Here is a 26469-nt window from a genome sequence, read left to right as displayed (position 1 = left end):
ATAGGTATAGATGAGCTTTACAGGTAGAGAGGAACTATACAGGTGTAGATGAGAAACTGGAGATAGAATAGTCTTTTTATGAGACACTGTAGATGGTCGCTCCTACTTGGGGGTGGGCAGAGAAGGACTGCATGAAGAGTAGAAAGACTTGGAACAGGGGAGGGACAAAAGGGTATATACCTTCCAGAAAGATGTCCTGCTCCGGCAGGAAGAATCCTCCAACACAGCAGGCAATCAACACAAGGAACTTCGGGAACCAAAAGCTATCAGAGAGAGACAGAGACATGTACATGTAGAGGGACAGAGAGAGAGACATGTACATGTAGAGAGACAGAGAGAAATGTGCATGTAGAGATAGAGAGTGAGACATGTACACATAGAGAGACAGTAAACATTACTAGACAGTACAGATTCTTCGAGGGCCTTTCACACAAGCACCCAGAGGGACACAACACACATACCCGTTATGTATGGCGGCACGGCATCCGGTGGCAGAGTTGACTCGTAGGGTGAAGAGGAAGAAGAAGAAGAAGAAGCAAGCCATGCCCAAGCAGACCTTGTAAACAGCTGAATAACCCACTAACGTCGAGCAGTTCTCACCAGCATTCAGTTTCAAACAAAGGTCACTATAATATGGGATCTGGAGAGAGAGAGAGAACAAACAACTAGTAGCAATATCAACACTGGTACGGCACATATGCATGTGTACGTGATAATAAGAAGTGTTTATCTCGTAGTTCGGGAGGAGAGTGCAGCTGTGAGACGTGCTCCAGTGTGCCCCCAGAGGACATTGGAGACATTGTGTTCAGTCTTCAGACAGACAAGTGATAATAGGGTCCATGCTGAGCGTCATGCTCCTAAATGAGCAGCAAAAGGAACAGGCAGCAACACCAAGGCATCTTTCTCTCCTGCTTGTTACTGAGGCTGTCCGCCACAGCAAACAAAGACATTGATGAATAAATGATCGTCCTGCTTTCAGCTAAGAGAGAAAAACATAGCCTGAGGGGGGAGAAGGGGAGGGTGGATAGAGAAAGAGAGGTATAGAAAGATGAATAGAATGAGATAGAGGGAGGGAGGGAGTAAGTCAATAGGAAGTGGATAAGAGTGGAAATGCCAGCAAAAAAGTGACAAGTTATTTACACAGGAAATGAAAAGAGCTGCTTCAACACGGGATGGAGGGAGACACTGCAATAGTGTTTAAAACTACTGTGGTTTATTAGAGGCTGGCTATTAGATTGCCTCTGCTGCTCTGAACTGTAGCCTTGTTTTCCAGAGTTCCCATTACATGTGTCTGAAGGGAAAACCCTAAATTGGTGGACCCAAGAAGATTAAATTAAATGCACTTATAAGCCCGTATTAACCAATAGTATAGCTCAGATCTCCGTCTGCTGCTTCTTCGTGCCAATAGCCAAGTAGATACTGTGAGATTTCAAGAAGTCTAAAACCAAAAACCATGACTGGAAGTTAATTCAGCAAAGAACTGCTAATACATTTAGCTATATATTGGTTTTGATAGATATTGAGCATGAAAGTAATTGAATTAAGCTTGACACAATGTATGAGAGTACTAACTATCCCTGTATGGAGGACACTAGGTAGGAAATGTGATGTCCCATTACTGATGGGTCCCAAACACCCTGTCCATACCACCTGTTAGGAACTGTGTATGTGACTGTCATAGGACTCTCTGAATAGACCCTTGGGTCATAGGTTGGAATACACCATACAAGGGTATTTTGTAGGACAAACTATTTCTTATAATAGTCTGTGTAATGGTTGGCTATGAACACTGACCACCTCCTTTGTGTCCTGGTATAAATGACTGTGTTTACGTTGTAAGCATTTGGAGAGAACAATGAAAGAACTATGGAAGGTTATCATCGTAAACCTCATGCTGAATAAAGGCTCTCCCCTGACTTCCGGTTGCATTCATTTTGTTCATGGATCACTAATGGACAGAATCTAACAGTTTAATAGAACTAAATATGATGAAGTTTATGTTTCTTTATAATTCTACACACTATCTTGGAAATTCATACAACATAATTTTTATTAACAAAATAACATTTTTATTGAATTACATTTTACTTAGGCACCTTAAGACCCATTGAAAACCAAGCTGCCGACAGGCAGAAGGTACAGGAGTATTCCGTCCAAAACTAACAGGCTACGGGACAGCTTCTTTCCTCAGGCTGTAAGGCTGCTCAATTCAGGAACCCCTCTTCCCTTCCATCCATAGTACCATGCACACCTGTCCCATTATATCATGCTCATCTGCCACTTATATCATGCACACTTGTTACTTTTACATTGCACTATGGTTGTATAGTTGTATAATTATTATTATTGATGTGTGTTATTCATTATAATATTTTATATTATAATTACGGTTACTTTTTAACTTTTAAGTGCACTGTCGGGAGTAGGAAAACCAAGCATTTCATAGCCATAACTTGTTTTTGCAAATGACAAATAAACCTTAAAAAAATATCTGACCCACTGTTATAAACAATTTTTATTGTTACATCTCAGGGAGAATGTTGTCTTTAAGTGGATTGAGCTTTCATGGTTCACAGCCACTATAGGTGTAGGCTGATAGGATCCAGAGCAGTTAGCTTGGCACTGATATACAGCCTTTTTTTGTATTCTTTGTGTGGTGTGAAGAAGCGGATTAGCATGTCCATAGTGATTTGATTAGCAGAAAAGACCAACACGCTTTCTCTCTTTCTCTCACACGCCTGTCTCCCTTTCAGATAAAAAGTGCCGTATTTTCCTGAAAAAGAATTTGGGAATGTTTATATGGTCCCCTTTTATAGGTTTCAAGGTTTATACAGACACATGTTAAATCCATTCTTGTCAGTGTGCATATTTTATACAGCCATTGCTATAGACAGGAATTCTTAGTGGTGGAAAGGGTTTACCACAGTACATTAGGTGACGTAACTAAGGCATTTGGAGGCAACTTTAAGATCATAAAAAATTTAATTGAATCACTTTGGTACTACTTTCACAGGTAATCTTTTCAAAACTTTTAGTATAATGCTCTAAACTGATCTAATTTGAAACAAATGATTGAGCTTGAATTGTTCTGTAAACATTTTTCAAGATCATTGATTCAAAAATAAAACATAATGAAACCCTCACAATTTAGTCATTGTAACAACCAGTTAATCCAAGAGGAAACAATGCCAAGGTTGTGGGTTTCAATCCCACCCAGGTCACATACAAGTCTGTTTGCTTCTAACTATCATTGTAATACGTTTTCACAAACCCAGCTACCTCCTACGTGTTGCTGTAACAGCAGACTCGTGTCAGCTGCTAATATGCATAGCTGATCAAAAGTAAGATAGACAATAGATATTATGGACTCTCACTCTGAACTTTTATTATAGTTAATATCATAATTCAGAGGTGATTAAAATAATAATAATAATATAATACATATCCAGGGGAATTTAGAAATGCAAACAGTATTGTTCAATTCAGTCAATAGTCATGTATTGACTATTTAATAAAGTTACTGTCTTATTTATTTGTTGTAGCTACTTGTTAAGTAAACACTGGTAGTGAACTTGCAGAAAGACTCTGCAGAAAGAGTTGCAGAAAGAGGTTTTGAACTAAAAGGGGACAGGTCTTCATAGTGTTAGCTTTCTGTCTGGTTTAGGAAGTCAAAGAACTTTGGAGAATTGCTCTCTGTAGAGCTGCCACTTAACACACCCTGCTATTCTCTGTGCTTTTATGCCCTCCCCTCTCGCTGTGCCCCTCCTCCCCTCTGTTTACATAGACCCATGCATACAGACAGCCTACAGTCATCTGCTCTGGCACAATGTCTCTCGTTCACATTCGCTTGTTGATGCTAACAGAAAACATTGTTAGCATCATGGCTATCCCTCTTTCACTAGCCAGAAAACATTGTTAGCATCATGGCTATCCCTCTTTCACTAGCCAGAAAACATTGTTAGCATCATGGCTATCCCTCTTTCACACAGCTCACTAATTCCTACCCACGCTCAGTAAATAACCACAACACATAAACACACATGTGGCCTGGCCTTGACCAGCCTGTGTGTAAACTGGAACACTCTGCACTAAACCAGCTGTGCGGACAGGGAATAAAGTCGTTACGGTTGAACAAAGTCTGATTAAATCATAGATGTACCTGTAAATATTGAGTTATGAAATTACATTAGAGTGTAATAACTGTTGGGGTTTGCATGTGCTGTGTCTCAATCCTGTTGTAGTTGGATGTGAACCGGCAGCAGAATATCACAAAGTCCACTGAAAGAGTCTGTAGTTAACTACACCATCCTAACTACCATACAATTAGACACACACAGGAAACGACACAGCAGCCTCAATAGCTGCTCCAGGAAGCCTTTATTGCATGTTATTATGTGGAGCTCTTCTGGATCCCCACAGCTTAGACTACCTCAAGGCTGTGTATGGAACAGACTACACATGGAGACCCCCATGTGTCTGTGCTTGTCAGCATGGTTCCTGTGAGTGTGTGTGTGTGTGTGTGGAACATCGTGTCCACGTGCGTGTCCACGTGCGGTCATGTGTGTACTCACGCGGTCCCTCATCTGCTGCTCCATGGTGGGGGACATCATGCAGACACAGATGACGGTGACCAGGAAGAAGTAGAGCGCGTACATGAAGCGTGTTGACGTGGACTGCTTGATCTTTGGACAGCATCCACAGCAGCAGGAGCACGCTGCCGAGCCACAGCAACACGCCAGCTAGGGAAAGGAGAGGACACAAAGGGCCTTGGCGGTTATAATATGATGTCGTTATTCACGCTCGGTAACAAAATGATGGACCGGCTCCCCGGGAAACCAGAGTCTGGTGTGTGTGTCTTGGAAGATTTTCCATGTAAAGGAGGAAAGCCCGAATATTTGTGGAACAGAGCAGGGTCAATGGTGAGTTAATTGACAGCAGGGTTAGAGCGGTATCAGGGAGAGTAGAGCACCCGTTTCTACCCCTCATCTAAAGGAGCCCAGAGCATTGCTCTGGCACATACACACATTACAGCCATTAACGTTGGAACACGTGAACATTATTTGGAATGTATATATGGTTACAATTAGACAGACTAGCTCAGTTTACACCTAACAGACTCATGATTAGACACATAGCACATCTTAGTCTGATGATGGTTGTCTGGTTTACTGCAATATTACAGACTGTCACAAACCCAACAAAGTCTCTATGGGTCTTTATTATATTTGTCTACATCATTTAAGCAAAAATGACTACATCATATAAGAAAAACAGGAGAAGACCAATTTTACAATTACAATACATAATATCATTATGCCTACTGATTACCCTGTGTAACAAATTCTTTGTTCCTGGGTAGCAGTCATTTCGTAATTGCTTATGCCTCAAAATGGCTATTATTCCCCACATCCTTTGCTTTTGTGACCAAGACAGTGATCTTTTGAAATTTACCAAGGAGAAAATGGGTGAATTGGTTACTTTTTGTTCACATGAAGTCAGAAAATAACAACATATGAATCCAAATTTACATACTTTATACTAAATTAATACAAACATGACAAATATGACGACAAGAGAAGTGAGTAGTTTTTCAAGATTTATGATTATACTGAATCACTTTCACGAACAAGCCCCCAAATGTAGTCTCCCGTCATGTTCTCCTTATACTGTCCTTGGTAGTGATGTTCAAACTCCAGTATATCCTGGTGGAAGCACCTTGCTCCTCCAAGTACGCTCTCATTTTCTTCTTGAATATATCAAGATGAGCATCAAGGGACATGGACTTTTAGGGACATCCTACAGCCCATTGTGCTGTAGTTCTTCACCACTCAACAGCTCCACATAGGTTTTGGCCTTGTGGCTGCCCAGGAAGCCCCAAACCACTGCAACAAAGCTGTTCCAAGCCACTTTCTCCTTGATACTGAGCTTCTTGTGGAATTCATTGCACTCCAGGATATTCTTCATCTGTGGCCCGACAAAGACAACGGCTTTGACCTTTGCCTCAGACAGCTTAAGGAAGAAGTATTGAAGGTACTTGAAGGCTGCCGACTCCTTATCTAGAGCTCTGACAAATTGTTTCATACGGCCCAATTTGATGCACAGTGGCATCAGCACCTTCTGGGGGTCCACCCGTGGCTCCCACCTGACGTTGTTCCTCTCCACAGAGAACTCGGGCCGCGGTGGCCAGTCCCGCCTGTAGTAGGGCGCCTTGGTGTCCCTGCTGTCCCAAAGGCAAAGATAACAGGTAAACTTGGTAAAACCACCTTGGAGACCCATCAGGAATGCTACCAAGTATCTTATGACCTACCAGACGTATTTATCATACTTGAAGACATCCAGGTCTTGATGCTGTTGTAATCCTGTATTTATACTAGGTATATTACTGGAAAGTTCCAGAAATTAATCCAAGTTTACTCAGCACTGAATCTATCTGGAATGTACAGGAAAATAGGTAAATTTCTAAATATCACTGTCCTGGTCACAAAAGCAAAGTTTGTGGGGAATAATAGACATTTTCAATACTTTTGAGGCATAGGCAATTAGGATATAACATCATTAAATTGTTACATGGCGTTATCCAGTTTCCTTCCTTCAGAAATACTAGACAAGGCCTCTGCTTCTGGGAATAGTTAGACAGATCCTCAAGGAGAACAGGCTCATCTTTGTGTGGAGAGGTGGCTGCCAAGGCTTCAGTGTCAGTAGCCTGGGTTTGATCATGCGTAGGAGAATAAAAATTGTGAATGAACAGATGGCCCGATTAGGAATTTGTATTACATTTCACAAAACCCACTAATCCTGGATGTGTTTCGGGATACTAGTGCAAGTGTATGGGGTAGGGTAGGGGATGTGTCTAGGGCAGGGGATGTGTGTAGGCTAGGGGATGTGTGTAGGACAGGGGATGTGTGTAGGGTAGGGGATGTGTGTAGGCTAGGGGATGTATGTAGGAGAGGGGATGTGTGTAGGGTAGGGGATGTGTGTAGGGTAGGGGATGTGTGTAGGCTAGGGGATGGGTGTAGGACAGGGGATGGGTGTAGGGCAGGGGATGTGTGTAGGGTAGGGGATGTGTGTAAAGTAGGGGATGGGTGTAGGACAGGGGATGGGTGTAGGGCAGGGGATGTGTGTAGGGTAGGGGATGTGTGTAAAGTAGGGGATGGGTGTAGGACAGGGGATGGGTGTAGGACAGGGGATGTGTGTAGGGCAGGGGATGCGTGTAGGGCAGGGGATGCGTGTAGGGTAGGGGATGCGTGTAGGGCAGGGGATGTGTGTAAAGTAAGGGATGTGTGTAAAGTAGGGGATGTGTGTAAAGTAGGGGATGTGTGTAAAGTAGGGGATGCGTGTAGGGTAGGGGATGCGTGTGAAGTAGGGGATGCGTGTAGGGCAGGGGATGCGTGTAGGGTAGGGGATGCGTGTAGGGCAGGGGATGTGTGTAGGGTAGGGGATGTGTGTAAAGTAGGGGATGTGTGTAAAGTAGGGGATGTGTGTAAAGTAGGGGATGCGTGTAGGGTAGGGGATGCGTGTGAAGTAGGGGATGCGTGTAAAGTAGGGGATGCGTGTAGGGTAGGGGATGTGTGTAGGGTAGGGGATGCGGTAGGGTAGGGGATGCGTGTAAAGTAGGAGATGTGTGTAGGGTAGGGGATGTGTGTAGGGTAGGGGATGCGTGTAAAGTAGGGGATGTGTGTAGGGTAGGGGATGTGTGTAGGGTAGGGGATGTGTGTAAAGTAGGGGATGTGTGTAGGGTAGGGGATGTGTGTAAAGTAGGGGATGTGTGTTGGGTAGGGGATGTGTGTAGGGTAGGGAATGTGTGTAAAGTAGGGGATGTGTGTAAAGTAGGGGATGTGTGTAAAGTAGGGGATGTGTGTAGGGTAGGGGATGTGTGTAGGGTAGGGGATGCGGTAGGGTAGGGGATGTGTGTAAAGTAGGGGATGTGTGTAAAGTAGGGGATGTGTGTAGGGTAGGGGATGTGTGTAGGGTAGGGGATGCGTGTAGGGTAGGGGTAGGGTTTTGAATTGGGACTGCAGTAGGCTTAATTCTTTACTAAACCACACATGGCTAGATGGGATTACTTCCTCTCTTTGATAAGAACTAATTAGGCAACACAGACTCAAGTACCAGGGGAAAAAAAGTGTTGTGTGAGTTGGCTGTTGGCTGTCTTTAGTGAGCGTGTATTGAGCCGATTAGCTAATTTAATAGAGCTGTGTGAACGCTTTAATACTAAAGTTTTTGAACACAGTGAGAGCCTAAAAGGGGTGTTAAGACATTCCACTGCACATGCAAACACTGGAGATGCCATGACAACGGAATCTCACCCTCACTTCCCTCCAAACTCATTCTGCCCTCTCTGGATCTCAGCAGGTGGCCTGTGTATCTGTATAGCCTGTTCAGAAAAAATAAACCCCCACCCTACCAAACCACCAGCATACCCCCAATCTGCAGGCTTTTCTACCCCTCATCTCAACAACACACAACCGGATCCCCTCTTTACAGAACCACAAAGGGCTATAGCTACAGGCAAAGCTACTAGTAATTAGCGTCTATAAAAAAGCACATCCACCCTGTCCTCTGTTGCCCTGCCACCAACACCACATCAACCTCCACCAGGGCCGCCTCCAGGCATAAGTGACATAAGAGGTCGCTTAGGGCCCCCGACTGCTAGGGAGCCCCAACCAATGGGAGAGAGAGGGCTCCAAATAAAATGTTGCCTAGGGCCCCCAAAAGGCTAGAGCCGGCATTGACCTCCACTGTGACTCAACCCTTGCTCAGCCCCAGGGACAATGAGCTCTCCCTCCTTTCTGTTACGCTCTCACTTCCTGACCTTTCTGCGCCGGCTTTGCATCTTTTTTCCTTTCTTCACCGTCCCACTATCTCTCTGTCTCCACCCTCTCTCCTCCTTTCTGTTACGCTCTCACTTCCTGACCTTTCTGCGCCGGCTTTGCATCTTTTTTCCTTTCTTCACCGTCCCACTATCTCTCTGTCTCCACCCTCTCTCCTCCTTTCTGTTACGCTCTCACTTCCTGACCTTTCTGCGCCGGCTTTGCATCTTTTTTCCTTTCTTCACCGTCCCACTATCTCTCTGTCTCCACCCTCTCTCCTCCTTTCTCTTCTCCACTCCAATCCTTCAGCCGTCCCAGGGGATGGGAGTGACAGGGGACGTTCCCCTGCTCTGAAGGAGTCGGTTAACTAGAGACCCTGCCCTGTTGACGCACAGTCCCACACCAGCATGAGCTCACACGTCCACGAGCGCACACACACACCATATTCCACGATCCTCTATGTAAAACCATTGGACAACTTACAGCTTCAGTACAACGTGACACATGGCCCCTGAGTCACTAAAGGAAATGAACACTGACACTGAGAACGTCAGACCCTTTCCTGACAACAATGGGCTGGAAAGATCAATACAGAAACCACATTTACAGTCACTTAACAAAAAGGGAGACTGCAAAGGAACTCTGTTTGGTGGACAGCAAGTTAAACATGGTAAAACACAGGCTAAGAAGGACAGACAAGGTTCAGTCACAGATGGTGCAAAGTCAGAGGATATCTATGGCACTATGAGATAGTGCTGCAGGTCTGAGATAAGACAGTCTTCTGATCAGTGTTAACATGGAGTGACTTCAGAGCTAATACAGGTAACCATTATAAACCAATACCCTCAGGCCCTGGGTGCGATGAAAAATATGCATTATTGAACACACTGGAGTAAGAGGAACACACACACGCCCAAGAACAATCAGAACAAAACTAGGTCAAACAGAACAACAATGAAAACAGGGATATGGCTTTGGACATGCTAAAAAAGGGATGTTGCAGAACTCCACCTGAACACAAGCTACAAGGCTATACAGAGGTAGCAGCTAGAGACACAAAAGTTGAAACCAGTCCTATTGCCAGACACAACCTCTCATGTTACACACACTTTGTGTTCACAGAGAATGAGAGAGGGTTTGTCCACATACTCAAAAAAAAACAGACGGTTTAGGAACACACATCTAGTGAATTTATTGTTTAATTCTGTTACCAGATTTAGCATCATGTTACTGCATATTAGTTAAAAACAAACATTACGTTTTAAAAATATTAAATCTAAAAACAAAATATTTGGGTGTTTAAGTCCACAACAATGTTTAACAGTTTACCTGTCTTTCTCTACAGAGAGCTACCTACAGGTAAGGTCTCAGAGGTTTTCAAAAATTTTTACTTTAAATGCTTAAGAGCATGAGTATGCTGGAGCAATACCTCCCTCTGTATCAGTGTAACTAAGACATATGATCATCTCTTAAGCAAACTCTCCATGGCATAATGTTCTGGTTACTAAGATTATATACAGTTCACTCAATTTCTGTTCATGTGAGAAAGGACTGAACAGTGTAGGCAATTGATGAACATAATTATGATTCTGCCAGGTGTAATAAACTACAGTGTAATTGAATTTAATAGAGAAGGTGCTTCTGAAATAACATTATTACCTACCCAAATACAGTTATCACTAGCACCACTAAGAGCTACATGAAGTGGCAGCTGTATACACAACAGACAAATACCATCGCCCCTTCAGGAAGCATGCAGTGAATATAAATCACAGATGCATTCTGCTCTTTTTTACATTTTTGAGTAAGAACAATATATGTATTTGATTTCCAAAGATAAGGCATTTAAAAGAACTAGGAGTAAAAACATATGTAATACCCCATTTGTTCATGTTATAAATCACAAAGTACAGACATTTTACTGTACAGTGCAACAGTTGCCATCAAGTGCACCCACATACACACGCCTAGAGAGCTAGGGGCCAGAGCTAGGGGTAGTATGGAGTAGAGTTGAAACATTCCCCTTTCTCTCTTGACTGACAGAAGCTCTATTGTCTCTATAGCTAGGCAGCTTTATCCACAGTGCAAAAATGTATCACTGCATTGTTTCCTGCACATAGACACATACACACACAGGAGTAACTCCTTAAACACAACCCCTGGTTACACTAAACAAAGAGAGGACTACAAAAGAAAAGAGAATAGGGGGATGTTGAGCAACTCTACAGGAATCCACGATAGAAGCCGAGGCAAATGAAGAAAAAGATCCAGACAGTACACAGTCATAACATAGTGCCATCTGATCTATTGGACCAACAAAGCTTCTTACTCTCCCTTCTGTTAGAAACAGTCATGCTTATTATTGGCACATCCTGTCAGTTACATTAAGATGACTGTGAACATGGTAAGGACCGGAGGTGCCCTTCTGGTAATTGCCTTGGATGGAACAGAATGAAGACGTTTCACCTTGACTGCTTGGGGAGTTGACATTTCAGGAACGCTCTAACGCTCCCCCAGGTAATGCATCGCTTGCAAATAAGTGTGATAGACACTTAGATGCCAAACTAATTATTTACTACATATTTTCTTCCATTCAATATAATAATTGTAAATGATAGCTCAAAACGTCGATTAACAGCCAATCGATCAAACAATCGACCAGTAGACAAAACATGTGGTCAGACATAGTTTCATCTCTCTCTGTCTTTATGTCTTTCACTAGACTGCATCTATTGCCATCTAGAAGACAAGCATTTCACTGGGTTTCATCATACCACGGGACACATCTTACTGTTGTCTACTTATGTTGTTTCTGTGTTTCCTCTAATCTAATATATGTCTATTCCCAGCATGTTTTAATTTAGTTATAAGTGACTCTTCTGTCCCAGTTTGCTTCTCTCCTGTCTGGACCTGACTCTCTTGTCTGGACCTGACTCTCCTGTCCCTGTCTGCTCCTCTCCTCTAAGTTACTGCTAGGTGTCTGGCCCGTTTCTGCTGCTCAGGCACGTTTCTTTCCGTCACTAATCTAATCTAAACATTCAGCCCCCCAGATTTGGCCACGGAGGAAATTAACAGACCACTCGCAAACCACACACACACAAAGAGGATGAACATACAGATGCATCCTCTCAAAGTCAATACAAACACAGAAACAGACTGACACTGACAGACTACAAACTCATGCACATGTTGTTGGGGACAAAGCTAATAAGGGTCTGTGACAGGATTAGCATATGGCCTATGTGGCAGAATAATGTAGACTAAACTTTGTGCTTTATTTCTAGCTAATCTCACCAACACATATACACGCCCATTCAACCTTAGAATATTTTCTTCCCTGAGTGGGCTGATAAGGGCTAGCCATGCCTACATTGGGTGAGCTATGTGTCCCTGTAATTAAATTCCTATACAAGAGAAGCTATTCAGTTTGGACCAGCCCAGGCCCCTAATACACTCCAATATAGTCGATTGATGTGTAATGCTAGCCAGTTTTTATAGCGAAAAAGTTAGGTTCCGATTTCCAAAGAATACCCAAAACAATTTAATGTGTATGTATGACTGGGCTTCAGTGTGACAACACTAATGGCAGCTCAACTCCACTGGAATTGGTAGAGACGGTAAATTACTTGCAACACGACCTATTCAATTTTCTCAAATACCACAATATGTATTTGAACTATGTGTTTGATTTGATATGTGTGTGTTTTCGAAAGTAGCCTTATTAATTAAATTGCGTGGCCATAACATCCCCAAATAGGCTAAACGAATAAGTGTAGTATGTTTACTGGATTAAGCTCTGTTCTAGTCAAGTGGACACATACTATCAGTCCGTTGGGAAAGAACCGACGTAGACCTGCTTTAACCACAGTATTACGTCACTGGAAAACGACTATAATTTTAACATATCAAGCCGAACCCAATTACGGCAAAACTGAACCCAAAATGTTGTCAACACCACAAACAGTGGAATAATAAACGTTTTTTTACATGAACAGCCAAAAATTTTCCAGTTAGTTAGACGTTACAGAGATTTGCTTCCGCTCCAAAACAAATCTTCACAGTTGATGGTTCGCGGGTCAGTTTGTATCATTTTATTTGGGGGGAGGATGGTGGTTATAATATTTTTCATGGTCATCCCCAAAGACTAGATAGCAAGCTAGCTTTTAGCCTAAGGTTTAGAAGCCACATACACATTTCGTATAATATAATAATAATACATTTTGTGTAAAATAAATATCTAAAAATCGACATAAAATCGTAGGCTGGCTAGCTCCATTAAATATAAACTACATTATAATTGATTTTTTTAGCAAAATAAATATAGCTAGCTAAAACGTTCGCGGCTGCTTGAGGTTTTTACATACATGCCGATTTAGCTATATTACCAAGTCAATGAAAACAACACTCACCTGCCCTATACAGCACCGGGTGCACATCTTGTGGTCGTCGTCAAAATACCGTTTCAGAATGTTGTCTACTTTTCCAGTACAGGACAGCTCGACGTTCTCTCATAAAACTCCAACCGAATCTGTCCGAACGACCGTGCAGTACATCTGTGCGCTCTGTTCCTCCCCGGCTCGCTCTCTCTCTCTCTCTCTCCTCCCACTACCACGAATGCGTAACTTGCTACAGGCTGCTGAAGCACTGACTGCAAAGACAAAAGCCACAAGAGTATGACTGAACGCGAGTAGATGCCATAGAAGAGCTACTGCGTAATACATCAATATGAGGTGTTATAAACAGACAATTCTCATCTGTCACGATTATACAAAAGGGATACTTATGAGGAAACATGATTTGATTGTATTTTATGGCGTGTTTCTTAATTCCGTTTTCGTCAATTTACTCAGGGTACATTTACATTCATTATTTTTTTCAAAAATTGTTTAAATGTGATTACCAGAAAGATTCTGCCGACGGCTTTTATCAATATGTACACGGGCGATCACTGTCACAAGAGCGAAAGCGCACACGACGAGGCAAGGTCAGCTCCCTGCTTAAACGTTCTAACGTTTTTTAGGGAGGTGATGACACTGACTTTTCCTTCTCACACTGCTTTCTCTCTACCACAAAGAGGACGTCTACACGGACACAGAAAAAACACATCTGAAACTAATCACACAGGAAACGTTGTTCTGTTCTTGAAAGAAATCTGTGACAAAGGAGCCTGGGCGTGAATTAATTTTAACATAATAATAATCAGATTTATTTATTTATGTAATGTGACAGGAGAACCACAAATGGAATGTGACATTGAAGTGAATGTACCAGCAGTGTGAGGCTTAACAATGCCTCTCATTAAAGATTAATTCTGGTATCAGTGTGAGACATAACTGCCTCCTGTGTTACAACTGCTGAGTATGTCATCTGAGGTTGCCTTCACAAACATCTACCATTCACACACACACACACACACACACACACGACCCAGTCATTTCTCTAGGCTCAGCCTTAAAAAATGGGCATTGCTTCACTGCTCTGCTGTTTTAAATGCTATATATTGTATATTGCTGATGCTGATGCTCTGTTCTACTAATACTAGACAAAGTTATGCTAAAGGGTAGAGTCCCTTCACAACCTTTTTGCAGTGTGCTGAGCTTCGTGACTCTGGCAAGAGAGACACTTAACCTGTCATGAGTTCTGCTCTCACTTGTCAGGTTGTGTCAGATCAGTGTGAACAGAGGAGAGGACAGGAGCCCACTAGACTGTTGACATACACCTGCAGCACGGCTGATGGCACTCTGGTGTCAGACTTGAGTTGACAGAATCTGAGCAAAAACACTGTTGACGTGATCCGTATTTCTGTCGACAGACATCTCTTTCTATGAGGTATTCTCCTTCTGACTAGCTGTTCATTTCACAAACTGTATTTTTATTACAACTTGTGCTAATTTACAGTGAAATACTTATTTAACTGTAACTGAGATGAATCAAATAGAAAATTGTATAGAAGATTGTATTAACATAAGGGAAATATATACAGTTATAGAAAAACAAGGAGAAACATCAATGAATAACAGCGCCATGGCAATTTCAAGTGTGTCAGTATCAGGTTGGGCTGTGAGGGTATGGAGGTTTTAAGTTCATGGACATATAGGTGGGGCAGATACAGTGGGGAGAACAAGAATTTGATACACTGCAGATTTTGCAGGTTTTCCCACTTACAAAGCATGTAGAAGTCTGTCATTTTTATCATAGGTACTCTTCAATTGTGAGTGATGCAATCTAAAACAAAAATCCAGAAAATCACATTTTGCATATTATTGCATGACATAAGTATTTGATACATCAGAAAAGCAGAACCTAATATTTGGTACAGAAACCTTTGTTTGCAATCACATAGATCATACGTTTCCTGTAGTTCTAGACCAGGTTTGCACACACTGCAGCATGGATTTTGGCCCACTCCTCCATACAGACCTCCAGATTCTTCAGGTTTGGGGCTGTTGCTGGACAATACAGACTTTCAGGTCCCTCCAAAGATTTTCTATTGGGTTCAGGTCTGGAGACTGGCTAGGCCACTCCAGGACCTTGAAATGCTTCTTACGGAGCCACTCCTTAGTTGCCCTGGCTGTGTGTTTCGGGTCATTGTCATACTGGAAGACCCAGCCACGACCCATCTTCAATGCTCTTACTGAGGGAAGGAGGTTGTTGGCCAAGATCTTGCGATACATGGCCCCATCCATCCTCCCCTCAATATGGTGCAGTCGTCCTGTCCCCTTTGCAGAAAAGCATCCTCAAAGAATGATGTTTCCACCTCCATGCTTCATGGTTGGGATGGTGTTCTTGGGGTTGTACTCATCCTTCTTCTTCCTCCAAACACGGCGAGTGGAGTTTAGACCAAAATACTCTATTTTTGTCTCATCAGACCACATGACCTTCTCCCATTCCTCATCTGGATCATTTAGATGGTCAATGGCAAACTTCAGACGGCCTGGACATGCGCTGGCTTGAGCAGGGGGACCTTGCGTGCGCTGCAGGATTTTAATCCATGACAGCGTAGTGTGTTACTAATAGTTTTCTTTGAGACTGTGGTCCCAGCTCTCTTCAGGTCATTGACCAGGTCCTGCCGTGTAGTTCTGGGCTGATCCCTCACCTTCCTCATGATCATTGATGCTCCACGAGGTGAGATCTTGGATGGAGCCCCAGACCGAGGGAGATTGACCGTCATCTTGAACTTCTTCCATTTTCTAATAATTGCGCCAACAGTTGTAGCCTTCTCACCAAGCTGCTTGCCTACTGTCCTGTAACCCATCCCAGCCTTGTGCAGGTCTACAATTGTATCCCTGATGTCCTTACAAAGCTCTCCGGGCTTGGCCATTGTGGAGCAGTTGGCGTCTGTTTGATTGAGTGTGTGGACAGGTGTCTTTTATACAGGTAACGAGTTCAAACAGGTGCAGTTAGTATAGGTAATGATTGGAGAACTGGAGGGCTTCTTAAAGAAAAACGAACATGTCTGTGAGAGACGGAATTCTTACTGATTGGGAGGTGATCAAATACTTATGTCATGCAATAAAATGCAAATTAATTATTTAAAAATCATACAATGTGATTTTCTGGATTTTTGTTTTAGATTCCGTCTAAAACCCATGATAACAATTACAGACCTCTACATACTTTGTAAGTAGGAAAACCTGCAAAATCTGCAGTGTATCAAATACTTGTTCTCCCTACTGTAGATAACAAACAGTAAAATCAACAGCAGAAATATTCAGGGTGTGATTTGTGTGAGGCATCAGATTTCTAGTTATGTATGAACAGGTGTGAACATTTGTGTGGTTGTGTGCAAATATACTGAAGACATGCAGAAAGAGACATCTTATGATCATTGGTATTTGACCATATTTCATTTGGCAGTCTTATTCAACAGTCATTTGACTTGCCATACCAAGCAGTGAGTGCAGGGAGGCAGAGAAAGACAATGACAATTACTATTCAACTTTGTGTAGCAAATTGTAACTATAAATAAACTTTCTGTCTGGACGGAGTGCTAAGGGCCTGGTCAAACTGCAACGCTCCCTTAGACCTCATTTTGCTGCAGACCCTCTTTAAATATGCCAGTGAAAATTCAAACGTTCACACATTTCACCCCCTCAAGGCTGATTTAACGAGTGTGTCCTGCATCCCGTTTTGGTAAGGACTGGGAGTGTAGTGTAATGAGAAATGTCTGCTGAGAAAGATTGGAAGTGTATGATAGTGTGGACATTTATCTGTAGTGTTTGGATTTCCCGTTTCCCATAAAGGGCTGCATAGTCTGATATGCTTTAGTGTACTGTATGGGTTAAACTTTACAAGAACATTGTTGAAATGTTTGTCCTGGTGGCAATGCCCCTTCCAATGGATAATTTTGCATTGATTAAGTCGGGACAGTTCCTGTCCTTTGTGGTCATTGTGTTTGCCAAGGTAAAGTAATGTTAATGACTATTTGGGGGAGTGTTTTAAATAGGGCTATTTATCCCAAAATCAGACATATCTCCCAATTTTTTTTTGAGTTTGTCATTGTTAAAGAGACCTCGTAACACGTGTTGCAGTCACACAGCTCCGGGAAAAAACCACTGCACCTTTTCATTTCCTTTGCAAAAAAGTGGAAAAGGAAGGTTTTGAGTGAGGAACAGATATCCAACACCATCCCAACCGGACTTGCTACACAGTCCTCAAATATCCAACATTTAATTCTCCTCTTACTCTCTGGAGCACAGTTTCCCCTTCTGTCTTGGAAAATATATTTTCAGCTGTTGTTCTTTCCAGACTGGTTAGTCGGTCTGTCTAACCTTTTAAATGTGCAGTTTGGTGGCAGCCGGACTCACAAAAGTTGTCCAATGGGATTCCAGCATCAATGGGTCTTTGTAGGTATTCCTAATGTAGCCTTTCTAGGTGGCCTCTGTTTCCTTTTTGATGTTTCTTACCAGGAGTAATCTGTGCTCAAGCCTTTTCTTCTGGCTTCTCCATGGCCAACAAAATCATAAAAAATTATTGCGATGACATTCTTGACCATTTATCATAGATTCTTTCTGCCCCGGACAATTTATAAAAATTGGTTCTATATGGAAATACCCTGATCCAGTTTATTTTGTTTAGTTATCTTGTCACAAATTGAAACTCCACCCTGCTGCCCCCCTTTTTTATACTGCAAACTTCACAACATTTGTGGAAATACATCACATTAATTCTCAAGGTCAACCAATGGAATCACCTCATCTCAAGACAGAAGTATTTATTGTCATACATCACTTGAGAAATAAACATTACAAAAATAAATTTGATTCTAAGAAATCATTACAAAAATCAAGTGTTGCTGTTTTCTTCTGTCACATAAATAATTCTAATCCAACAGGCTCTTAAATAGCTCAGACATCACTGTAGTAATGAGAAATATCCAGAACCACTGTTCTAGACAACACTTGGTCTTGACCTTTAGACCACGATGGGCCACAGTAGAGGTAAAGGCACCCACCCCTAACCACAGATCTACATAAGGATATGATGACCGACACAAAACCCTAACTTTAACCATACAGGGCTTTAAAAAACCATGACCAGGGACCCCTGGCTAGCAGCAACTTCCACCTAGTCCAATGAATCGCCTGGACTGTATCCAGACCACAGGTGAAGTCCAACACCAGGGGTGCTGATGATGCCCCACTGGAGCAAATCCCATCTCTTAGACTCACAATATCAGTTTCTTTTTTATGTTGCCTGAAAAGAAGAAAAACAACCATTACTTTAATAAACATTTTCACACACCATCACATGAACTCACATTTCCGTACCCAGAGGCTCAAACATATAGTTCAGCTCTGAGTATTATAATATACAACTCAGCCCTCCCAAACCACCACTTTGAACCTCCCAGAGGCACAGGGTTTCTGGGTCAGTCAAATGTACTGCCACCACCCTTTACACTGTGTGTGTGTTAGTGGTCTAGTTCACGGTTGCTTTAGCAGTCATATGTACTGGCTACACCCTTTTAATAACCTATTCTATATCAAATGGGGTTTGAGTTCTACGCAAGTTAAGCGCGTTCTTTAGACAGTATGGGACATTGCATGTTTACTGGATCAGGGTATTTCCGATAACATGGTCTCAATAAGTATGGAATAGGAGGGAAATTTGCGGGTCCCACCCAAATCTGGAAGCTAATCCCAAACTCCTTAACACAAGCCAAATAATCAGTTAAAACAGTGGACCATGTTAATGAGGTATTCTAAATTGCAGATCTGGTGGATGATGGAGAAGTGTGTGCACTGTGGACTACGTTGGCGATGTGTTTCTGTTCATTACTTGTCTCCAGTCCGTCTCGTTTCCTCTTTATTCCAATGGTGAGGTTCTCCTTCTCTTTGAGAGCCTCTGCTGAGGAGTTGGGCCTGGGAATCTGGGGCCCGGGGGTCGGTGCTGGCGGGCTACTGAAGTATCTCATTTTGAGAGCCTGGAGACAGGAGGGTGAGGGTTTTTACAGCTAGGAGAAACCGCACTAAATACAGACAGAAATGCTTTGCTTAACATGTCTGTAGACAATTACAACTGTCCCATCCTAACCATTCACAAGCATCTTAAGATGAAGTATGAACCAGCCTTAGGGCTGTGTTCCAAATGCCTCTAAGCCAAACCAATAGTGCACTAAAATATGGAATAGAACGACATTAAAAAGCAAAGCAAAACTGTAAGAGGGAGATGCAAGTGGTGTCAGGGGTTCTTACATCCTGGGTAGTTCTGACCTAGAAATGAACAAAACAACAGGAGACAGACTGACCAGCCCAAGAGCAGCTGGGATTGCATGTCTGTACGCCAGAACGCCCTCCCAAACAGCAGCCAGGATGTTACAGAAACTAAAAATGCTAATACAACAACTAGAAATATGAAGGAGCTTGTAAAAGACGTGCACCAGCATACCTGCGTGGCTGTGAGGCGTGAGGAGGGGTTAAAGGTGAATAGACCGTGTAGCAATTCAAGCAGGTCATCTCCTGCAGCGCTGAAGATGTGTTCCAGAGGAGTACCAGGAAACAACTTAAACGAGACATAGTCCGGCAGGCTACTCATCCCCTAGAGAGTGAGCACAGTAAGATCACAGTTAAAAGCTTTGTTTAAATAGTGGCTGCCGATCAGACTTCATCAGGACCTTTACTCCACCGGGCCACTAGGTACATGTGAAAGGTAGGCAGTGCTACACTTCAATAACATCTGATCTATCGTTTATTCAGACGTGTTTTGGGAGGCCCCAGGTCCCCTTGGCCCGTTGGACTAGAGATACGGAAAAGGTTGGCTCTGTAGCCACAGCTTTAATGACATCCACGATTCAGCATTAAATGACTTATGCGTTTTAAGAGATGCCCCCATAACCAAACACAAGACAGACACTCACAGGCCAGGTTTCATCTGTTGGAGTTCCCAGGGCTTCAAAGATTTTACTCAGCTGATCCAGATCTGAGTCTCCGGCTAAGAAGGGAACCTAGAAGGACAGATACTGTTACAGCACAAACAGGCAGTATGCACAGGCTCAGTCCCAAACCGCCCCCTAGTCCCTATGTACAATACTACTGTTAACCAGAGGGTCATTATAAATGATGTAAAAGTGGTCAATGGAACTCAGACTAGTTTGGTTGTGGGGGATTAACAACCAAACTAAATTAAGGGGCTAGACTTCATAGTTGCAGTGATGGGAGAACCTGCCAGAAGGATAACCATCTCTGAGGCACTCCATCAATCAGGCCTTTGTGGTAAAGTGGCTTGGAGGAAGCCACTTGTGAGTAGAATACATATTGATTGATACGAGACATCCATCCTGAAGAACTCCTGAAAGTATTAGGAAAGAGATTCTCTGATCTGATGAGACCAAAATCAAACTATAAAGGCCTGAATGTCAAGCGCTATGTCGGGCCAAAACAAGGTACCACTCATCACTTCAGTGAAGCATGGTGGTGGGGTTTGTAGCATCACACTATGGGGATGCTTCTCGACAGTAGGGACTGGGAGATTGGTCAGGATTAAGGGGAGCAAAAATTCTAATAGGTCCTCGAAGAGAACCTTATCCGTAGCACACAGGACCTCAGACTGTGGTGAAGATGAATCTTTCAGCACAACAACACACAGCCACAGCCAAGACAATGGACTTGGCTTTGGGACAAATCTGTCAATGTCGTATAGTGGCTAAGCCAATAAGCCGAGACTTTTAACCTGTTTGAGTATCTGTGGGCAGACTTGAAAATTGTAGTTCACAGATGCTCTCCATCCAACCTGACAGAGCTTGAGAGGATCTAATAAGAATGGAAAAAACTGCCCAAATCTTGGTGTGCAAAGCTGATAGAGACATGCCTAAGAAGACCTGAAGCTGTGATTGCTATCAAAGGTGCTTTTAGAAGGTACTGAATAAAAGGTCTAAATTCCTATACATTAAATAGTTAGGTGTTCATCTTTCAATAATTTGGCACAAACATCAAGAAAATAAAATTGCCTGTTAATATCATTATGGGATATTAACAGACTGTAGACTGATGGCAAATTTTCTTTTTTACCGTAAATGAAGTCTATAAGAAAATGAAATATGGAGAAAGTAACACGGTCTGAATGACTATTTTGGTACCTTTTTTCAGATAAATTGTACTAATTTTGTAACGCCCTAATTCTTTACTCTGACCGTGCGTGTGGTGTGTGTACCCGTAACAGGAGCTCTGCCAGGATGCAGCCCACAGCCCACATGTCGACACCCACCCCATACATCCTGGCACCAAACAACAACTCTGGAGAACGGTACCACCTGAAAGAAAGAGCAAACATTGGATAACAAAAGGTGACACATTGAAGACAATATCTTTTAAAGCAACTGAGAATACAGGGTTAGAGAGTATGACCTACCTGGTGACTACCTGGTGGGTGTAGACTCTATTAGGGCTGCCGAAGGCTTTAGCCAAACCAAAATCAGCTAGCTTCAATACACCATTCTCATCCAGCAGCAGGTTATTGGGTTTCAGATCCTACACACAGGCATACTTTTACTATTGAGCACATCCATTTAGTTCTTAAATATTTGGACAGCTTCAGTGTACCACGGCACAGATTCTACAAGTGTCTGAACGTGTGTTGGAGAGGTGTGGAACCATACATGAAGACATTGTGTTTTGTTGATTGGGGTGGAAAAACATTTGATTTGTGTTGAGATCTAGTGACTGGAATGGCAAATTGTGAAACATCAGCAAGCTGAGCAGTCTTCATCAATAAAGCTCCTTCCAAACATTCCACAACAATCGGCATCCTTTCAAAGCCACAAAGACAGTTTCAAACCAAAATAAAGGGGAAACTGGCTCTGCACCTGTGTACTTTCTATCCCTCATTTCCTCAAGGCTTTCAGTTGCTTTGACACACATTTTTACTGAGTCAGTTGTTTTCTAAAGTGGAGTCTAGCAGCCCTAACCTTACCTCTCACATAGGCACGATGAGGTGTGTATTATGAGTGTTCTTTGAGAAGAGGCGTGGGTGGGACGTACCCTGTGCAGGACCCAGTGGTGATGCATGTACTCCAGGCCCTGCAGAGTCATCACTATAAAGGCTTTGATGTTGGCCGGAGTCAGTACCAGGCTGGTGTCTTTAATGATCACCTAGGACACAGGAGAGACAAGGGTGTCAGCCTCAATAGTTTCCAATCGCCTTCTCAACTCCAGGTCCATGCGCCTCTCAGGACAACCTGATATGGCAACCGATACCGGAAAATTATTTCTACTCAACATCTATATATTTGAACTCAGGCTTTCTAATCCTCATATTTCAGTCCAGTATTAGCTTTGCCTGATCATCACGAGAGCTGAGGGTAGTGGTATTGATTATTTAAGAGCAGCCATGAATTTCCAGCTCTTCAAAGTGAGTTTGATGGATAGGCAGAGAATCCAGGAACTAATGTTCAGTTTGACAGAGTATGAGCCATTAAAAGGCACTCTGTCCCATATCCAACATAAACTTCACTCTGTATGAACCTGTCCTCACTCTGATCTTTGAAGATGCATAACGTGCATCTCCATGGGCCTCTAGTTTCCAAGGCCACATTTAGAATACAGCTGTCAGCACTAATATGTCTGGCAAACCAGCCCAATATTACCAACATACCAAAGGCCCGGTCTTACCTCCAGATCGGTCTCCATGTAGTCAAATACCAAGCTGATGTTGGATTTGTGCCCGAATGCATCAAGTAGCTGAGAAACAAATAGGGACACCATTGGAAAATAGGTAATGCGCTGTCTGTTACAGCATTAAACAATTTAATAGTAAAGGTGATTTCAGAACAAGATAATTAGCATATTTAATAAAGCTTTGGACAATATCCAAAGGAATATTGAAAAACTACGTATGGAAATAATTATAAAACAGTTAAAGCATGAATTACTATTAACAGTTTCCACACAAGCCACGGGAGGCAGCAGATTCTCACCCCGATTATGTTGGGATGACTTAACTCCTGCAGGAGTTTAATCTCGCGTAGGGCTGTCCTGTTGATGCCTGGGAGAAGCGTTATCCACAAACATCACACAAACATTCCAATTCAATCATGTGGTGCTTCACCACAACTAACATTAAGCCCAATCCAGGACTTACATTCACTTCTTTCAAATGAAGATTCTCCACTGTCCCGTCCAACGGCAGGCTTCATCTTTTTCTATGAAGCTGCCTTATGGATAGGACAAATCACAAAAGCTGTGCTGGGACACTCACCATCTTTAGCCTCTGTTCTGTGTCCAACTTTGATCTGTCCAGAGAAATAAACCTTTATTAATAACATGGCCAGGAACAAACAGGAATCTCACAATAAGCCTTCTCAGTACTTAGGTTTCCGTATGATATCTCTTGATATTCTACATGTATTGCGATTACAGACATTTTGTGGACGATTTGATACTCCAAATCGAAAATTAGCCTGAGAAAACAGTCATGGAAATAAATGGAAACAAAAACAGTTCCAGATTTAAAACGATGGAAAAGGTATGAAGGAAGGGGTTACACTTTTGACATTTAATGTTGTCAGCACCACAAGTAAACAAACATAATATGAATGGTATTTAGTAAGCAACACCAAATGCTTGCCACAGGAACAGGGTTTCGGTCAGGCTCAAGCCACTCCTGAACATCTTGTTTTTGTTCCTCAATCATTCTGATGCACAATTGATCGTGCATGTGCACTTGGCCTGATATTGTCATGTACAAATTCTCTGACACAGAGCAGAAATCATGGTTCATGATTTTCCTCAGAGATAACTCGGCCCATGTCAGCCAGAAAGTTCACATTTTAACTATGCTGCACATAGGGCATTGTTCCAGAACTCAAGGACCCTCCAGATACATTTTATACAACCATTCATGTAGTTGTTGATGGGGAATGATTTCTACCTTTCTGCCCTGTCATCTATCCCATTTTCACAATGTGTCTTTCTGATGATGAAGTCAGGAACAGAGATCTTTCCTGAAGCTATACAGATCTTTTCTGAAGCAAGACAGGCAAGACAGATATTTTCTGAAGCAAGACAGGCCTGTAGATCACAGCATGTTGTTCTAGGGTTCTTTTGACCAATTCAAAAGTTATACACCTTGAACACATGCTATGCAAACAACAAATCTGTTCAGCTGTGGTTGTTGGCAATCAGGTGAGGTGAGTATCCCTCCCCAATTAATTCAGACAGACCATTTATCACAGATCTGAGGAACATTACCTTCTTGATGGCAACTATCTTATCATTGGTCTTGTCCTTGGCCTTGTAAACAGTGGCAAACTGTGGGAAAGCAGGAAAAACAACATTCGTTGGTAAGTGAAACAAATACTGTGCCATTAACTTAAAATGGGACAAGCAGATAATATGTACCTAGGTAATCAGGAGCTTACGTTAGCATAATTAATTAATGAAACTATTTACCCTAGTCCTAGTAAGGTCATTAATGCTATAATCCCAGGGCTTTGTATTGCTCTAATAGAAAATGTTTCCTTGGCTTTAGCTTGTTATGCAGCAACCAGCATCTCATCATCACTACTAGTACAGTACAATCACGCTTAGCTCTGAACCTATTTAGCACCAACGCCTCAGACACAAAACACAACATTGACAAAAGAAAAGCTATAGCTACTGTTTCTCATTACCTGACCCTCTCCCAGAAAATCGAGTTTCTCATAACGTTTTGCACGAGACTTTACATCAACCGCCATGATTGCAGTTTAGAACTGTAATGTTTCCAACTTCCGGCATTGTTAAAGGTCCGTGGTTAAGTATCTCCGGTTGAAAGGCTAGGTTCAACAATACACTATCTTCGTGCTCGAGAGTTATGATTATTGGCCAACAGCGTCATCTGTTGGTTGACCTAGAAAATAATAATATCGATCTTATTACAATGGTCCAACGCTTTCTCCAAAAACCCGAGGAATGTCCTTTTGGCAAATATCTAAGCCAAAAGCATATATTTTAAATATATTTCATATGACTTATATTATTGTAATTATTGTTTTATGACAATTTACTGTGTGGAAGATCACACATTATGATGATAAATCTACTCTTATTAATTCGTTACTGAAAACAAAATATCCAGATATCATGTCTTTTTTTACTTAAAAAACTGTTTTTGACTAAAATCTTTGACAGGTATCCCTTGAAGACATGTCTTCCTCAGTATGAAAGCCTGTGTGATACTTCATATGCACCAGTGAACACATAAAAACACGCACACAGGCACACACACACCCATGCACACACACACACACACACACACATGGTTTCTTTCAGTTTAGGGACATATGCATCAGTGAACACGTCTCCGGTCTCAAACTTCCATCTCCCACGTAAACCCCCCATCCCAGAGGATTAGACGTGGGCCTGCCCTCCTGCCCCTTTCACAGATAGATTGACACACACACACACACACACAGACACACACACACACACACACACACATACACACACACACACACATACACACTTCATGTTTATGTAGAGTTTGACATGGGCCACGTGAAGGCTCAGGTCTCTAGCTACCCCTTACATGGGTGTATACACATATCTTGACAGCTCTCGCTCTCTCTCTCTCTTTCTCTCTCTCTCTCTCTTTCTCTATCTAGATGTACTGCCACTTTCTGTGTCTCACACAAATTCACAGACTCCTTGGTCTTTATGTATGTAAACAGTGGCCTCCAGCTACATGACAGATGAATGACAAGCGCTTATGTGTTTCTGTATGTAGGACCATGGAGGAAGGAGAGAAGGAGTAGAGGGGAAGGGTTGGACATGCCTGTTTCCTTCCAACCAAAATGGAATTGGAGGAGAGATAGATGAAGAGGGAAGAGAGACATAGTGGAAGGTGATGAATGGAGGGAAATGCCAGATGGAGAAATAAAAAAAAAGTCAAATTGGAGAAGTGTGGACATCCTTGAAAACCTTAATCTGCTGTCATACACTTATGATGTGCTCTATCACCCCAGATCAGCGTGGGTAAAATACAGGCAGATGTCTTGCTGTTCCGCTCATTCAGAGTTCTTGTGGTTTGTGATTGTGAATGGTCAAAAAACACAATTTGACTATCGTGGAAGTTTTCAAGCAGGTACCCTCAATAATAAAAGGTTAGGGTTATTCACAGTCAGCTTTGGTAATGACGTGTGCTTTTATCACACACTAATCAGTCATTGTGAAAGCATAATAAC

At 42.4% G+C, this 26469-nt stretch overlaps 2 protein-coding genes across 2 annotated transcripts in view; both read right to left on the bottom strand.

Annotated features, from left to right (window-relative positions):
* Nucleotides 1-13800, bottom strand: part of serinc5 (serine incorporator 5) — a 29219-nt gene extending 15419 nt beyond the window's left edge. The window contains exons 1-5 of the mRNA XM_010876447.5: nt 13711-13800; nt 13220-13458; nt 4572-4739; nt 462-640; nt 181-263 (exon numbers count right to left, since the gene is read on the bottom strand). Of these exons, the coding sequence (XP_010874749.2) occupies nt 181-263; nt 462-640; nt 4572-4739; nt 13220-13246 (457 nt within the window). The 5' untranslated portion in view covers nt 13247-13458; nt 13711-13800. The remainder of the gene's footprint in view (nt 1-180; nt 264-461; nt 641-4571; nt 4740-13219; nt 13459-13710) is intronic.
* Nucleotides 13801-18009: 4209 nt separating this feature from the next.
* Nucleotides 18010-25031, bottom strand: cdk7 (cyclin-dependent kinase 7). Its single transcript, XM_010876446.3, has 12 exons — nt 24919-25031; nt 24497-24556; nt 23505-23538; nt 23224-23291; nt 22919-22987; nt 22289-22399; nt 21660-21778; nt 21462-21561; nt 20170-20256; nt 19701-19850; nt 19092-19236; nt 18010-18506 (listed from the first exon to the last, which is right to left on the bottom strand). Exons 1-12 carry the CDS (start codon nt 24982-24984, stop codon nt 18478-18480), a joined length of 1038 nt encoding a protein of 345 aa, XP_010874748.1. The 5' UTR covers nt 24985-25031; the 3' UTR covers nt 18010-18477.
* Between the last annotated feature and the right edge of the window lie 1438 nt (nt 25032-26469).

Source organism: Esox lucius, chromosome 13, assembly GCF_011004845.1.
Source record: "Esox lucius isolate fEsoLuc1 chromosome 13, fEsoLuc1.pri, whole genome shotgun sequence".
Classification (NCBI taxonomy): Eukaryota; Metazoa; Chordata; class Actinopteri; order Esociformes; family Esocidae; genus Esox; species Esox lucius.
Note: the sequence above shows the minus strand (reverse complement) of the source record. Positions and strands in the feature narration are given on the sequence as shown.

What these genes read in the sequence shown, in the direction of transcription:
- cdk7 (XM_010876446.3), bottom strand. Translation starts at nt 24,984, where the DNA reads ATGGCGGTTGATGTAAAGTCTCGTGCAAAACGTTATGAGAAACTCGAT. An exon ending in AGATAGTTGCCATCAAGAAG is followed by an intron (nt 23,539 to 24,496) that starts GTAATGTTCCTC and finishes TTCTCTGGACAG; the next exon opens with ATCAAAGTTGGACACAGAAC. An exon ending in ACATGGAGACCGATCTGGAG is followed by an intron (nt 22,400 to 22,918) that starts GTAAGACCGGGC and finishes CCTGTGTCCTAG; the next exon opens with GTGATCATTAAAGACACCAG.